General features: G+C 36.7%; 1 protein-coding gene across 8 annotated transcripts in view; it reads left to right on the top strand.

The window, feature by feature from the left end:
* The first annotated feature begins 14,121 nt into the window (after nt 1-14,121).
* The window catches only part of INPP4A (inositol polyphosphate-4-phosphatase type I A), an 85,910-nt gene continuing 83,580 nt past the window's right edge, over nt 14,122-16,451 (top strand). For all 8 annotated transcript variants that reach the window (XM_044670424.1, XM_044670421.1, XM_044670417.1 and 5 more), the window contains exons 1-2: nt 14,122-14,227; nt 15,685-15,729. In XM_044670424.1, coding sequence (XP_044526359.1) covers nt 14,122-14,227; nt 15,685-15,729 — 151 coding nt within the window. The remainder of the gene's footprint in view (nt 14,228-15,684; nt 15,730-16,451) is intronic.

The raw sequence follows: 16,451 nt of genomic DNA, 5'->3' as shown, positions 1-16,451 counted from the left end.
ATTTTACACTATTATACATATAAAATCTATATCAGATTGCTTGCTGTCTTAGAGAGGACGGGGAGGGAATGAAGGAAGGTAAGAATTTGGCTCAAACTTAAAAAAGGTTAATTGTTTTTTCCTCAGTTTTTAACTGAGGAAAAAATAAAAATATTAATATAGAAAAAAATAATGATGAAAGCCTGAAATAGAGATTTCCCCCCATATGTTGCCTATATGTTATAGCACACAATTTTTGGATTTTCCCCCCATTCTCTGAATTTTTTTAATGAACATTTGTTTTTTAAATTCAGCAGGTCCTCAGATAAGGGGATCTTTGCTTATTCTAGAATACATTGCAAAAATAAGATGTCTAAGGATGTTGATCAGACTAATTTATAAAGTGGATGTGAAAATATCCATGGTGGCATGTCAAAAGCCACAATTCCCTGGACTGCAGTGATGAATTGATTCCCCTGCTAGCTTTTCTCCATAGATGTCAGAGAAGGGCAGTCAGCAAAACAAATCATCTTTTGGCAGCTATTTTTTCCCTTTGCTTGGGATCACCAATAGATCATAAATCTCTTCATTGTTTTTAAAAAGGGCTTTCTGGAAATAGTCAGGCAATAACATATTCCATAATAATTCTAAGGGTATGTGGACAGCAAAGCCAGTTCAGAAACCTTCTGGAGGCTTTGAAAAAAGCCAGTACTGTTTGATGTAAATGACAGTAATCGGTGTCAGTGCGGCCTTTTCTGTCTCCCAAGTACTTTGCAATAGAATCTCTTTCCAGATGAAGTGTTCATTGCCTAAGGAAGGTCTGATGCTTCTGTTGGTTTCACACTCTACTGAGAATATATATTAATGAATTAGTGGGCACACATGCACACAAAAATAATTGCAAGAAGGTATTTCTGACTTTGCTTCTTGGAGAGAAAAACTCACCTCATAGGAGTGAATAGTTGATTATCCTTTTAAATAGGGGAGGAAGAGTATAAAAGACCTACTTCATTGCAGCGCTCCTTGACCTTTTGCTGCCTACCTGATGCAGATTTCAGTGATTTTTAGCATTGACACCTTTTGGGAACAACAGATGACATTTAAATATATTAGTTTGGTTAATTAATCATAGCTAACTTAAATCCTTTGAAAGATTTGCACAAGTCAGGGCAATGTCTGAGTCTTTGCCACACATTCTCAGGGGTAAAGGATGCTATCATTCTGGCAGTTACTGAACTTGCAGGGTCCCACATCTCTGAACTTCTAACTGATGGTAAATCACTCTAATAATGAATATGGCTTAGTTTGTAGTGAGCCCAAGGAAACCTACTCCACTTTATAAAGAGACCAGCAGACAAGCTCTAGAAGGTTGATAAAAATTTAGGCGAATTCAGGAATTTCAAGAAAACTATTAGATTCTTGATTTATTTTATTGAAACCATAGGAAACCTCCAAAGTACCCTAAATTCTTAGAAATTCTTTCACCTTGTTGGCACCAGTCTTATATCTTAAAGTACTTCTGAGGGCATTCCTTTAGGTCTATATTAGTAGTGGCACAGATTTCTAACCAACCTGAGGTATAGATTAATGGTGCTATGACCAAATGTGTCCAGATGAGAGAGGTGAAAAAAATGGTTTACTATTGCCTAAACCAGTGATGGGCAAACTACGGCCCACGGGCCAGATTGAGGGGGAGGGAGCCTGAAATGTTCTTTCTGGCCAGGCGACATTATCCTTAATCTGACGAATACAATGAGTAGGATACAATACAATGAAACTTTGAAAGAGTTGCCTTAGAAACAGACTGACAGATGAACATTTCCTTTCCTTTGGTCCCCTCTTTAAAAAGTTTGCCCATCACTGGACTAAACTATTAGATCTTAGTGTGTCTCCCACCTGATTCTTCTTCTTATGTCATTGCTACTATTCTGGTATATGTTGGTAATTTTCTCCTTTTTTTCCCCTCTTTTGATCTAAAGTGTTTTCTATCAGATTTAAGGGTCTTTTGACAAATATTTGCTTCCTAGCTCTCATTAGTCAATCACCTAGCATTTATTAAGTCTGAAAGTGATCTGGAAATAAAAACTGCAAAAGCAATATCAATTCCCACCTTCAAGTAGTTTACTTTTTTTTTTTTAACCTGTTCCATCTTAGAATCAATACTGTGTATTGGTTCCAAAGGAGAAAAACAGTCAGGGCTGGGCAAATAGGTATTTAAGTGACTTGCCCAGGATCACCCAGCTAGGAAGGATCTGAGGTCACATTTGTACCCAGGACTTCCCTTCTCTAGACCTGCCTCTCAATATACCAAGCCACCTAGCTGCTCCCAAGTAGTTTACATTCTAATCTAAACTCATTGAGAAAGATCATCCTTGTCTCTAAAGCTCTATCACATATATCAAATACCATTTAAAAACGTCTTTTTAGGGCAGCTGGGTAGCTCAGTGGAGTGAGAGTCAGGCCTAGAGACAGGAGGTCCTAGGTTCAAACCCGGCCTCAGCCACTTCCCAGCTGTGTGACCCTGGGCAAGTCACTTGACCCCCATTGCCCACCCTTACCAATCTTCCACCTATGAGACAATACACCGAAGTACAAGGGTTAAAAAAACAAACAAAAAAAAAAACACGTCTTTTTAATTACTGGTTTATTTCCCATAACTACCTTTCTGATTTCCTTATCTTTTACTTGGCAAGTGATAAAGATCTTGGAGGCCCAGGTAATGGTATTCAAAATTTAATGGCCAAGACTTATTACTAAGTGAACAAGCTTATAACAGGTGATACGATATTTATAGCCTTCCACCTTAATATGTTTATGCTTTTCATATGCTTTTACTCAGTTGAGGTAGGATTAGACTAGATATTGTCATTTTTTCAGGTTAGGACAAAACTTAGTTAACAGGTAACTGAAACCTAAAGTAAGTGAGGAGGGTGTAAGAGGACACTTAGATATATGGTCAATGAGTTTGGATGAGTAAGAATGAAGGAATTACATCTACACATAGTGAAAGAACTTGTTGGTGAGATTGTTGAGCAGCAGTTCATTATCTTTGAAAAAATTATGGAGAATGGAAAAGGTGCTGTACGATTGAAGATGAACAATTTTTTTGTTAGATCTTTACCCTTCCTCTGTTCCTGGCCCTTTATGATATAAGCACTTAATACATCTTTATTGTCACTTGGTATGTGTTCCACTATGGAAGAAGGGTGGGCAGATTCCTCTAAGCCAGTTAGTTATGTTTGTACTTGCAAGATGAATGGACTATTAATTTAAAGATTGCCTTCCCAAGCATGCACCCAATACTTTGTCATCCTTTCCTCCTCATTCTGCTTTGTTTCTCTTAGGTATCAGCCAGATTTGGCCTTCTTTAAAGGGGTGAAAGGTGCCACGTTGTTTTTCAAAGCTGCAGTTCCCAGTCAATCAGTGTATTTTGCTTATCTATGTTATGTAGTTTAGATTTCTTTTGGCTGACCATCAGTTGTTTTCCTGCAAAATATTACCAAGAGCCAGTATAGATTCCTCAAGAATGGGTCATGCTAGAATAACCTCAAGCCTTTTAAAAATAGATTACAGTGGTTGATCAGAAGACTACTTTAGGCAAAGTATGCTTGGATTTTTAAAAGGCATTTGAAAATGTCTTTGAATGTCTTTTGAAAATTCATGTTACTTTTGCAAACTAAATGGAGAGATGTGGGATGTAGCTGATGGTGTAGCTGGTGGATTTGGAACTCATCTCTATGAGGTTCAATAGGTCTCTGTTCATCCTCATTTAGGTTAACATTTTTCTATACTTGATGAAGTTATAAATGGCAAGCCATTATCCTTACAATTATCCTATGAGGTAGGTAATGCATATATATTTTTGTTATCCTTATTTTTACTGATAGCTCACCTAAGGCTTAGAATTAATGATTTGTTGAAGTTCACACAACTAATAAATATTGGAGCTGATACTTGAATTTGATTCTCTTGACTCCCAGTTGAAAATTCTTATAGTTACTTCACATCTTCTCTCAAATTTGATAACGGAATTAGGATCTAAAAATGATTGTCACAACATAGAATGATGGAATGAATTTAAAGTGGTAAAATTTAATAGGAACAATGTAAACTACAAAAGGATTAAAAAATTGTTTAGACAAAATAAAGTAAACGTAGTTATTTGAGAGTTCTTGTAAGAAAAAAACTTGGGTTTTAGTATATTTATATTTAATATATTTATTTAATAATATATAATATAATATTAATAAAATTGTCATATGACAGGCAAATAAACAATGTAGTTTTATTTGTTTGATTCTGTTCTATGTTCTATTTTACCTTGATGTGGGTAAAATCCTAGGGTGGATTCTCCTACCATTGCCTCCTAAATAATTCCCCTGTCATTTATACTTTTAAGAAATTGCCTGGGGGATGACTTGCTCAGAAAAAAAAGTAGGATTTTTCAAAGACAGGAATTGAATTCAGATCTTTTAAATTCTATGTCCAGCCTCCTATTTCCCATATAAACTTTCTCTCATGTCATCTTAGGCAATATTAATAAAAGCATAGTATGTATTAAAAATGAGATTACAACAATAAGACATTTCCCCTTGCTTATTCCACATTTGGAGTATGTGTTGGAGCACATACAGAAGAAAGCAACCAAGATATCGAGAGGATTCAATATCATTCTCTGAAAATTAGTTGAAGAAACTGGGGATGTTTAACCTCAGAAAGAGAAAATTATTAAGATCATATATGTGGAGTTGGAAAAGACCTGAGAAATTAACTAGTTCAAACTCCTCATTTGATAGTGAAAAAAAAAAACAGAAAAAATTTAGGGGGAATTTCAGAATGTTGAAAGGTAAGCTTACTGCAAAAAGATTGTTTTATTCTTTATATTTATATCTCCAGTGCCCAGCACAGTTCTAGGCACACAGGAGGTGTTTAATAAATACTTGATTAAAGAATAAATAGCTGATTCCCAAGTATTTGAAGAACTGTTATGCAGAGGAAAAATTACATTTACTTTATTTATTTATTAAAAAAATTTTTTTGCACCCTTAACTTCTGTGTATTGGCTCCTTGGTGGAAGAATGGTAAGGGTGGGCAATGGGGGTCAAATAACTTGCCCAGAGTCACACAGCTAGGAAGTGTCTGAGGCTGGCTTTGAACTTAGGACCTTCAGTCTCTAGGGCTGACTCTCAGTCCACTGAGCTACCCAACTGCCCCCTACATTTACTTTGTATAGTAAGTAGAGGTTTTAGATTTTTATTATGGATCAATTTAAGAGGATACTTCCTAACAATTGTCACTTTTCTAAATGCCTCCATAATTGATGAATTGGAAGACTCAGATATTTATTTGTAGAGGGACTTCCTTGTTTGGGTACAAGTCCATTGTTGTTCATTCATTTAAGAAGTATCTGATTCTTTGTGACCCCCTTTGGGCTTTTCTTGGCAAAGATCCTGGAGTCACTTGCCATTTCCCTCTCCAGCTTATTTTACAGATAAAGAAACTGAGACAAACAGGAATAAGTGTCTTGCCCAAAGTCACAAAACTAGTAAGTGTCTGAGACCAGATTTGACCTCAGGAAGATGAATCTCTAATTTCAGGCCCAGTGCTCTATCCATTGTGCCACCTAGCTGAGATCTCTTCAAATTCTGAGATTTTGCATATCACTAATTTTATTGACCTATCACGAATTCTGTGAAACCTTCTGATGAATTTCTTTTTGCTATCTGTTGTGAGTAATGCTTAAGAAACAAAATTTTTAAACTTGTGTCTGAGTAATCAGTAAAACTTAGTTCTTTGGGCCTCAGTTTCCATACCTGTTCTTCTAAGTTCCCCCTTTATCTCAAGTCTATAATATTTGGATCTTATGTTTGGGGAGAAGGTTGATGATGGTTGTTCATCTTACTAACCTGGGCAATTCATTTTAATATTTATTAAGCATCTATTATATGTACAGGTCACTTTTCCCATCTTGGGCTTTGTTTGCTTACCTCTAAAGTGAATAAGGCCAGATTGAATCACCTGCCAACACCAGGAAGAAGAAGGGAGGGAGGAGATAAGTTTGATCCTCTAACACAGGAAAACTTGTGTGGAAATTTGTTATTACATGTAATTGGTAAAAAAAAAATATATATATATATGTATATATATTACACACACACACAAATATGAAATTAGGTGAGTAGGAAAGGATTAGATAATGTCCAAGAATCCTTCCAGCTTGCAAACTCTGTGATTCTATCTTGAGGGTCAGTAGAGCCTTTCTGGGGACAGATTCTTCTAGTTGCTTCTTATGATTGCAAGCACTGATAATCATTGAGTTGGCTGCATTTCTCCTGGTTCCTCTTGCTGCTTTTTGTGCTCCAAGTACCACTAGTGAACTAGATATGTGTTTGTGGAAGAGAGGACACAGTGAGAGGATGCCTCTGAGGTTCAGGCAGCTGTGATTTGTCTTTTTTATGGAAGATAGAAGCAAAGCCTCTTGGGGTTGTGTGGCCTTACCATCAGGAAATCATGTCAAACTGTACTATTGCTTCCTATCAGCAGGCAGCACACTGTCATCAGGTCTCTGAGGGTAGATAAGAAAGGGGGCAATTGGTTTCACCGCCACATGCTGTCTCTTTTCTTTTTAAAAGCTTTTTCTCTCTCTAATGAGAACTGGTCTTCAAATGAATAATCACCAGGACTTAGAGGAGAAAAAGGACCTTGGGAATAGTATAGTTCTTGGTGAATTAACTTATATTAATGAGTCTTATAAGTAATGTGGAATCTAATTTGGCAGTAGAAATTATCTTTGTGTGCTGGGGGTTAGGTAATAAAGTGTCCTGAAATATACTTTTCAATTAAATGCCCTCAATAACCTTAGTCTCATTAAAATTAGACTCTCAGATATTACTTCTTAAAAGGATTGTTATCTTATTTATCCTTTTATCCTAGAAAATTTCTTGAAGGCAGCAGAATGTCTCACTTCTTCTAAAATGTGTAGGACAAAGACAAGGGGAGGGTAAGATAGGAGTATACTAGATTTATATTGTACGTGCCTAGAATTATCCTTTGAATCATTCATGCTAGGCCTTATGGTAAGCTCCACAGACTTGAAGGATAGATCCTCTTGAGTCCTCTATCCCTTGTTGTATGGTGTACCATCAAATTCATGGGAGAGGAAAAGGACAGACTAAATAACCTAGTTGGAAAAGAACATGCAGTATATAAAAGGTAGTGTGACATAAGTCTAGAAAAGGAGATAGGAACTAAATTATAGAGGGCCTATAAAACTACTTTAGGAAGTTTATGAACAAGAAATAATATTTGAGTTGCACATGATGAAGGTTGTTATAAGGCATACTGGAGGAAGAAAAACCTGGAGGCAAGAAGGCTAATTAGAAGATGGTTGTCCAGGTGACAAAATAATAATTCATTTATAATGCACTTAATGCTTTTCTAAAGCCTTTTTCTCATAATAGTTCTGGGAGGTAAGTAGATGAAAATGCAGACAATTATGCTTTCTTTATAAGGACTTGAACTAGGAATTAAATTGAGGGAATGTTGTGGTAAAATATAGAATTTAGTAATTAATTGTTTGGGAATGAGAGAGACAAGGGCATTCAAAGATGAAAAATGATTATTTGAGCCTGGATGTAAGAATATAACTTTAAGAATGAACCCTATAAACAGAAATAGGAAAGTAAGAAGATGTGTATAGAAAGATGAGTTCCAGCTAGTCAGGGAAGGAATATAGACAATGTTAAGGCCAAAGACAGAGTCTGATCTTTTGGATAATACCACCCTTATTATTGCAGATTTGTAGACTTACTGGCTATTTCTTTACTGGGGGTGGGGGAGCTACTGGAGGTAAGGGTCCAAGGTTATCTCGTGAATGACTGTGGATAGAAAAAGGCCTAGGGAAAGATATTAAGAGGACAAAAAAGTATTTACTGCATCTAAGTATGGTGCCAAGAGAATATAGTGTCAAATGTGTAAAGGTGTAAAACTACATGTTCTTTTTAAACAATAGCAGAATAGGACATCTTTCATTGAGGTCATTCTTAGGTAGACTGCCTGCTAGGATTTTTTTAAAAAACCTGGAAGAAGAAAGAGAACCTCCTGTTACCCATATTTTGCTGGCCTTGCCTGACTACCTCTCTGAATAAGTGGGATGCTCCTTATAGAGTGGAGCCATTACTCTTTTCTTGGAAAATCCAATGAAGTGGATTAACTTTGCTGTAGGTTTAATTTTTAGGGTTAGTTTCCATTTCAGAGAAAGAATAACACAAGTAATTGTATTGTTATTAATTATTTAAAAATTTTGAACTTAAACACTAAATAAACTGGACATTTCTATATACAAAGAGTAACAGAAAAAGAAGATTGTATATGAAATTGCTGATCTCTATTTGTAGCTTGCTTTTCTTTATAAATATTTAATAAATTTGCCCTGTTACTTTCAAAGCCTCCTTACTTTGTTTTTTGTGCTTTGGAAGACAGGTGGTTCAAAACAAGGAAAATTCATGATGTGAAGGGAAAGGAATGGCTACCTCCTTTGTTACAAAATCCTTCTTGCCAGGTAGTTTTATTTCAGATGATTTCAAACTAAGACTGTTCCCTGGCGACTGCCCAGGCCATCCCCCAAAGCAGCCTAAGAACTGAATTAATTTTCTGGAGATTCTGCTAACCAAAGGGTAGCCCTGGGCCCAAGGCAGACTTCTTGGACTGTCCCATTGTGGCAGCCAGACTAGACCCTGGAGTTAGAAGGAACAGTGGGTTCCTAGTCACTAGCAGCTGGGCCTTTGTTGTTGTTCGTGATAAAGGCTTGGATTAAAATATAGAACAGTTGTGGAGCTCTGAGTAACATTTTGCTTTGCCATAATTCCATCCTTGAAAATTATAATGTGGGCATTCTCTGTGGTATCTGTAAACTGGGTATTCACATTTAGCCAAATACCTGTTGTATCTTTATTTTTAGATGCAATCAAATTGAATCAACTTCTATAAAAATGCATCCTGCCTTTCCTGTCCTGAAGAAAAACAACTTTCTGTAAGTATAATTAGTATACAAATTACCATGAAATGATAATAAAAATACCCTTGCTGGTATTGCTGTTGATTTGTTTAGGTTAGGAAAAGCTTTCAAGATTTAGGGATGAAAATTGCCAAATTTTTCCTTACTTCAGTTTAGCAGAGATTTATTGAGTACCTGCTGTGTGTCACAGACTGAGCTGGGCCTGAGTGATAAAAAATTTAGGTAAAAAGATAGCCCTGCTGTGGATGGAGATTTACAGTCTAGTGGGGGAATAAGCCACATATGCACATCATCTTAATACAGAATAACATATAATAAAGGCAGTAGAAAAGTAGAAATAGTATGCTATTTGAGGCCAAAAGGGAGACAGATAATAATCTGGCCTGAGGGACTGTGGAAAGCTTCATTGTAGAAGTGGTCTTTGATTTGTGCTTTATAGAGTAGAGAGAAATTCAATAGACTAAGAGGGAAAGAGAGAGTATTCTAGACAAAAATAATAGTCTTAAGTGAAGACACAGAAGTTAGAAAACATAGGACAGGTTCAGGGAACAGTTAATAGTACAGAAAATTAGATGGCATAATGAAATTAGGAAGACCTGAGTTCAAACTTGGCCTCAGACACTTACTTGCTGTGTGACCCTGGACACATTCCCCATTTGCCTCAGTTTTCTTATTGCAAAATGGGGTAATAATATCATCTACTTCCCCCAGGTTTATTCTGAGGATAGAACAAGATAATATTTGTAAAGCACTTTGCCACCCTTAAAGTGCTATACAAATAATTATTATTATTGTTATTATTATCAGTCAATTAGAGCGCAGAAGAAATGTTACAATAAAATATGAACTTAGATAAGGAAGATAGCATAGTAATAGACAGTGAATAGTCTTGAATTCTAGTCAAAGGGATCTGAACTTTAAGAAGAAACCATAGAGAGTCACTGAAAATTTTTGAGCAGAGGAGGGTGACATATCTATCCTATTTATCTGTCTATCTGTCTGTCTGTCTGTCTATCTATCTATCTATCTATCTATCTATCTATCTATCTATCTATCCTAGCCACAGTATGAATATTGGATAGGAAGAAAATAGGGGAAGAATGAAGGCAGGAAGACTATTATAATAGCCCTGGGGAGTGGTAATGAAAGCTTATTTTAGGATGGATTAGGAGTAGGAGATAGATGTGAAAGAGATAACAGAGGTCTAGTTGAAAGATGTGGAGAGGAAGAAAGTCAAATAACACAAGTAATTCATGGGGTAATGATAGTAAACTGAGTTTTGGGCCTTGTTCAGTCTGCAGTGCCAATGAAACATGTAAGAGGTAAATATGTCCTAGAGGCAATTGGTCATCCTAGTCATCCCTTAGCTAATAAAAAAAAATAGATTTAGTAATGGAAATTGCCAAATTTTTGCTTAATTCAGTTCAGCAGAGATTTATTGAGTACCTGTTGTGTGTAGTATGCTTTGCTAGGTGCTGAGAATGAGTGATAAAAAAATTTAAGTAAAAGATGGTCGGCCCCTGCTGTGGATGGAGATTTGCAGTCTAATGTGGGGATGAAGTGAAAATAAATTTGAGAAGTTTCTGAAGTGATACAACCATTTTTAAAAGATTATATTTTTTCAATTAAAAGCATTCATTTTTCTCTCCCTCCTACTTCCCTCCTATTGGAAAGAAAGAAAAATAAAGCCATGGTCATACATATTCATAATAAAGCAAGACATTGCTCCATTGGCCACATCCAAAGATGTATGTCTCATTCTCCATCTTGAATATGTCTCTTCTTTGTGAGGAGGTACATTATTATTGGTTTCCTGGAATCATGGTTGGTTATTCATTTTATTAATGAGAATTCTTAAGTCTTTCCAAGTGGTTTGTCGTTGCAGTGTTATACTTTAAATTGTTTTCCTAATTCTGCTTACTTCACTTTGTAGCCATTCATTTGAGTCTTTTATATTTCTCTGAGGCTATCCCTCATGTACCATAATTTGTTTAACCAATTCCTGAGTTGATAAGCACACCTTCAGCTATCACACTCTTGCCACCAAGAACAGAGCTGCTCTCAATATTTGTGCATATTTGGGTGATAAGGATATCTTTAGTGTTTCAGAAGAAGATAAAGAGAAAAAAGGAACAATTAAGAGAGCTAGTAGTTGAAACAAGAGAGTGCTCTCAGAGAGTAGAGAGGTTATCGTCTGGAAGGTGTGTGGGGGTGTGTGGTGAAGGTGAAGGGAGGAAGGTGGAAGGAAGGATGGATGGGAGAAAGGAGAGAGGAAGGTAGAGGAAGGGAAAGGAAGGTAGGGGCCAGCCCCAGAGCCCTTCAGGGGCTCAAATAAATGATCAGAGAGCAACTTTAGGTTTAGAATAGCTGGGTTTTATTTAGATGAGGAAAGGGAAGGTCTAGGGAAAACTAGGAGGTAGGAAGAAACGGAAAAAGGCTGAGAGAGAGAGAGAGAGAGAGATATCAGGGTCCGAGCCTCCCGGGTAGAGAGCTAGCAAGAGCTTGGGGTAGAGAGCTCCAGGGTAGAGAGCAGAGCTTTCAGGGTCGGGAGAGAGAAAAGGCTCCAAACTTTTTCTTTTATACTTTCCCTGACACCTCCCACAAAGGAAGTGGGAGGTGTCAGGGGAAGTTGTAGCAGGGATCCCTGGGAAATATAGTCTTCCAGGGCTTACAACCATTCCAGATGACACAAAGGAAAGAATAATCTACAATATGAAATACTACTTCTGAGTCTATTCCAGAACTAAAGAGGTCATTTGATTTTGTCACCACCAACTTCTAACATGTAATTTAATAGTATAGAGAGGGTGGAAACTTCGGCTGAGAACTAAAGAAAGATTGGGCAATGAGGGAGTAAGAGTATCGAATATAGATGGCTTTGTGGAAGAAATGTGTCAGTGCAGGGATAGGAGGACATGAGAAAGTAGCTGATGAGGGTCAGAGGGTCAAGGAACAGCATCAGGGAGACTTGAGCATGTTTGTAGGCATATGAGAAGCCTTCGAAGAGGGAGAGTCATAGAAATTTGAAAAAGTCCATGAGTTTTAGAGCAAGGTTAAGGCAGATGTTGAGACTGTAAGAGATGAATTAACCTGAACAAAGAGTACTGGTATCTTTCTTAAGATTAAAGAAGGAGAAAAAAATTGGGGACTGATGCAGACTTTTGAGGAAGGCAGTGAAAACTCCTGTCAGATAACCTCAGTGTTCTCACTAAAACATAGGATGTTATGTTGTCTACTATAAATATGGGACCTATGTTTGAGAATTGGAGGAAAGTAGAAAAGCCTGGAGCCGTTATAATAGGAAATAAAGTTGAGAGTCATTAAGATGAGAGAAGAAATAGTGCTGATTATGGGCCCATTTGAAATTGTTCATCATTCATTTACAGTAGGTAAAATCAGTTCAGGGCATCTCTGTGGTAGAATGGATGGCATACCTGACCTGGAGACAGGAAGACTCATCTTCCTGAGCTCAAATCTGGCCTCAGACACTTATTAACTGAGTGATCCTGGGCAAGTCACTTAACCTCATTTGCCTCATTCTCATCTGCAAAATGAACTAGAGAAGGAAATGGCAAACCACTCCAGTATCTCTACCAAGAAAATTCCCCAAAACAGGGCCATGAAGAATTGGACATGACTGAAATGACTGAACAGCAGTTTAGTTTTGTGACTCTGACCAGTAATATACAACCACTCTATAATAGATGCAAAGGATCAGATTATGGAAGTTACAAATTAACAAAGGATACGAATTAACAAAGCACAACTTATGGAAAATTGGGTTTGAGGAATTTGTAAGTAGCCAACTAGAAGATCAAGCCTAGTTATAGAGGAGATAGATTGAGAGAATATGGTGAGATACAGAATAAAAAGTCATAGTGAAAGTAAGAGAATTTATTAGCATGAGTTTGAGAATAGGAGAGGTAGAAGGACAGGAAGTTGTGGTCTGGAGAGTTGCATTTTAAAGTTCCAGGTCATAGAATTGTGTAAAGTTCCATGAGTTGCAATCTTGCCTGATGTGGCTGAAGTGGGAAAAGCTCTCTAACTGATTGATTTGAAATGAAGGGAAAGGACAGAGACACACAGAATAGTTTAGTTACACTCTGTTGAATTTAACATATATCTACTTAGAAAGAAAACAAATTGTACATAAAAGAAGTTGACAGTTTTTTACATGAGCTTCAATATTTGATTATCATTATGTTCACAACAATAGTAGAACTCAGTAAATCAATCAACAGATATTTAATAAGCACCTACTTAATGTACCAGAATCTGTATGAGGCACTGGGATTACAATGAGTTTATATTGTTTATATTGTAAAAATGTAAACAGCATAAATATAAACACATTTGTTATATAGAAGTTAGTTTGCAAGTGAGGGCACTAGTATTGAGAGAATCAGGAAAGGTTTCATGCAGAAGATTATGCCTGGGCTAAGTCTCAAAGGGAAAAAAGGGCTTTATGAGGCTGTGCCAAGGAAGGAGTATATTCCAGACATGATCTACAAAGGCACAGACCTGACAGAAGGAGTTTGTGAGGAACAGAAAGAAGGCCAATTTTGTTATATTGCAGAATATGGGAGGTAGAATAATGGACAGTGAAGCTAGAAAAAGACAAGTTGGAGTCAGATAGTATAGGGCTTTATTTTTTTATTTTTTCCCATGGTTACATGATTCATGTTCTTTCCCTTCCCTCTCCCCCCCCCTTGACAAGCAGTTTCACTGGGTTTATATATATATAAAATCACCCCAAACCTATTTCCATATTGTTCGTTTTTGTAATAGAGTAATCTTTTAAAGACCAAACCCCCACATTATTGTATAAGGCTTTAAAACCTAAAGAGAAGAATTTACATTTGATCCTAGAGGTAATTAGAAGCCACTAGAGTTGGATGAAAAGAAGAATCACATGGCTAGAGTTGTCCTGAGAGAAAATTGCTTTGGCAGCCATGTGTAGGATGGTATCATGTTGTTATCCTGTTTGTAATCTTCAAATTTGTTATTTATTCTTTTTTACCCAGGGCTGCTGCCATGCCAGGTGAATAGGGCTCAGAGACAGAACTTTCCTGGAAACAGTTGTGGGCAGACTCAGCAGGGAGAAGCACACCATTGCTCATGACACCATGACAGCAAGAGAACACAGCCCACGTCATGGCTCCAAGTCCCGTTCTGTACAGCGGGCCTCAACTATTGATGTTACCACTGACATGGTGGGACTATCTCTGGCAGGTAAGCCCCACATTTCTCCCTGAGAAGAGCTAATTTTGAGGCAGATACAAACACCAAGCTAAATTGGAAGGGAAAGAAAATGGTGACTGACACTTGGACCATACCTCTTTGGATTGTCCCCAGGTCTAAACTAGCCAACTAGGGTGCCCCCAGTCTAATAGTATGTTAAATTGGACCATTTATGCATTGCAGAGAGAAAGAAAGCACACAGGCACAGAGTAAGAGATTATATCCAGAGTTCCACACTCTTACGGAGATTCTTTCTCATATCTCTATTTTGGAGTCAAGCTTGGTCATTAAAATCATAGCATTCACTTAAAATCTTTTTCTTCTTTTTCTTTCCAGTTCCTTGTAAATGTGAATATGTTTTCTTCATTAAGTAATCCATATTTGAACTCAGGACCTCCTGCCTCCAGGCCTGGAACTCTTATCTATTAAGCCATCTAGTTGCCCCATATTCATAATTTCTTAGATACTAGTAATATTCTATTACCACAGATTGTTTTGCCATTTTCATTGATGAGGCTCTACTTTGTTCCCAGAATTTTTCCTTCTACAAAAGACACTGCTATAAATGTTTTGGTATATAAGGGGCCTTTCTTATTGTTATTGATTTCTTTGGAATATGACCATGGAATCTCTGGGTCAGAGGCAATGGATATTTTAGTCACTTTCCACATAATTCTGAATTGCTTTTCAATATAGTTCAACAAATTTGCAGCCCATCTTTCTTTAACTCTAAATCTTTTTTAAAAAATCTTTTGAATTTAGTTTTTATTGATATTGTGTTTCAATAAATATAAAACCCCATTATTTTCACAGTTGTATATTCCCTAAAATAGAGATAAATAGCTTAAAAGAATTATTAGGACCATTTATTCATGGACTTGAGTAGTTTTCCACTTGGTTGAAAGAAAGGATGGGTATATATATACTTAATAAGGTAATATCAATATTGTCCAATACTTTTGTTTAAATTTTATTGCCATTTAAATTTGTCTTTATTTATATAGTTGGAGTAAATGTGTGTAGTATTCTTTTGGTTCTGATTTTTGTTGTTGTTTTTTGCTCTGTCATTTCGTACAGCTCTTGTGTTCCTTGAATTAATTATTATCATTGTTCTTTCTAGCACAATAATATTTTACTAAATTTACTTTCCACTGCAGGTTCAGTCATTCTTAAATAATGGAACACATGGTTTTTAATTACTTTTTTGAATTACAAATAGTGCTATTATTCATACTTTCTTAGAATTAGGTGTTTTTCTTTTTGGGGAGCATAAGCCCAGGAGTGGAATTGTTGGACTAGAGGGTGTGAACAGTTTTGTAATTTTCCTTACATGGATCCAAATTATTCTCTAAAACAGTGAGACCACCTTATAACTTTTTACCCACAGTGAATTAGTGTGCTTGTTTTCTTGCCAATTGATTATTTCTAACATTTCTTTTCCTGTCTAGGAAACATCCAAGATCCAGACGAGCCCATATTAGAATTCAGCTTGGGTTGGTATCATTTTTTAAAATATTATTTTTAGAATATACGGATAGCACAAATTTAGTATCACCATCACCTCAAAATTCTCTGAGGATCTGGTGCTGTGGCTGAAATATTTCTGTAGAATATAAAACTGTAGCAGGTGTGAATTTATTGTCACACTACTGTTAAAAGCCAGGACTGTGCCTGGGGCTTTGTATGCCCCTGAGCCAATTGCCTTCTCTTCTGTTGTCTCAGCTTCTCTCTTCTACCCAACTAGAATATAGTGGTGACAGGGGAGGGGGAGAAGGGAAATATAGCAGGAACAATACTCCACACTCCTTCCCCTTCAGCCCATGTACTTGTCTAAAATATACCTTTCTTTTGTGAAATGATAGCTGAGGAATATGGATGTCACTGCTTCTGATAATTTAAGAAGATTTAAATTTAATTTTAATTTAATTTAATTTAAATTAAGAAGATTTCCTTTTTCTAGACTGATGCTCTTCAGTGTTCTTTCCTCTGTTCTTCCTGAGTAGTGGTAGCAGAGGTCAGGGCCAGGACACAAGCTGTAGTGGAAAGCACCCTACGCTAAGAGGCAAGACACCTCAATTTGGGGCTATTCTGGCCAAGTGGTATGACCTTCAACAAGATCATTTTCTTAACTTCCTCATGCATAATAGGACTTGTAATAGGTTGGCTCATGGGGTCATTGTGAAGATTATTATCCAATAAGATAATAAAGTGCTTT

This window comes from Gracilinanus agilis, chromosome 3 (genome assembly GCF_016433145.1).
Source record: "Gracilinanus agilis isolate LMUSP501 chromosome 3, AgileGrace, whole genome shotgun sequence".
In the NCBI taxonomy this organism is placed as follows: domain Eukaryota; kingdom Metazoa; phylum Chordata; class Mammalia; order Didelphimorphia; family Didelphidae; genus Gracilinanus; species Gracilinanus agilis.
This window is presented reverse-complemented; position numbering and strand designations above follow the sequence as displayed.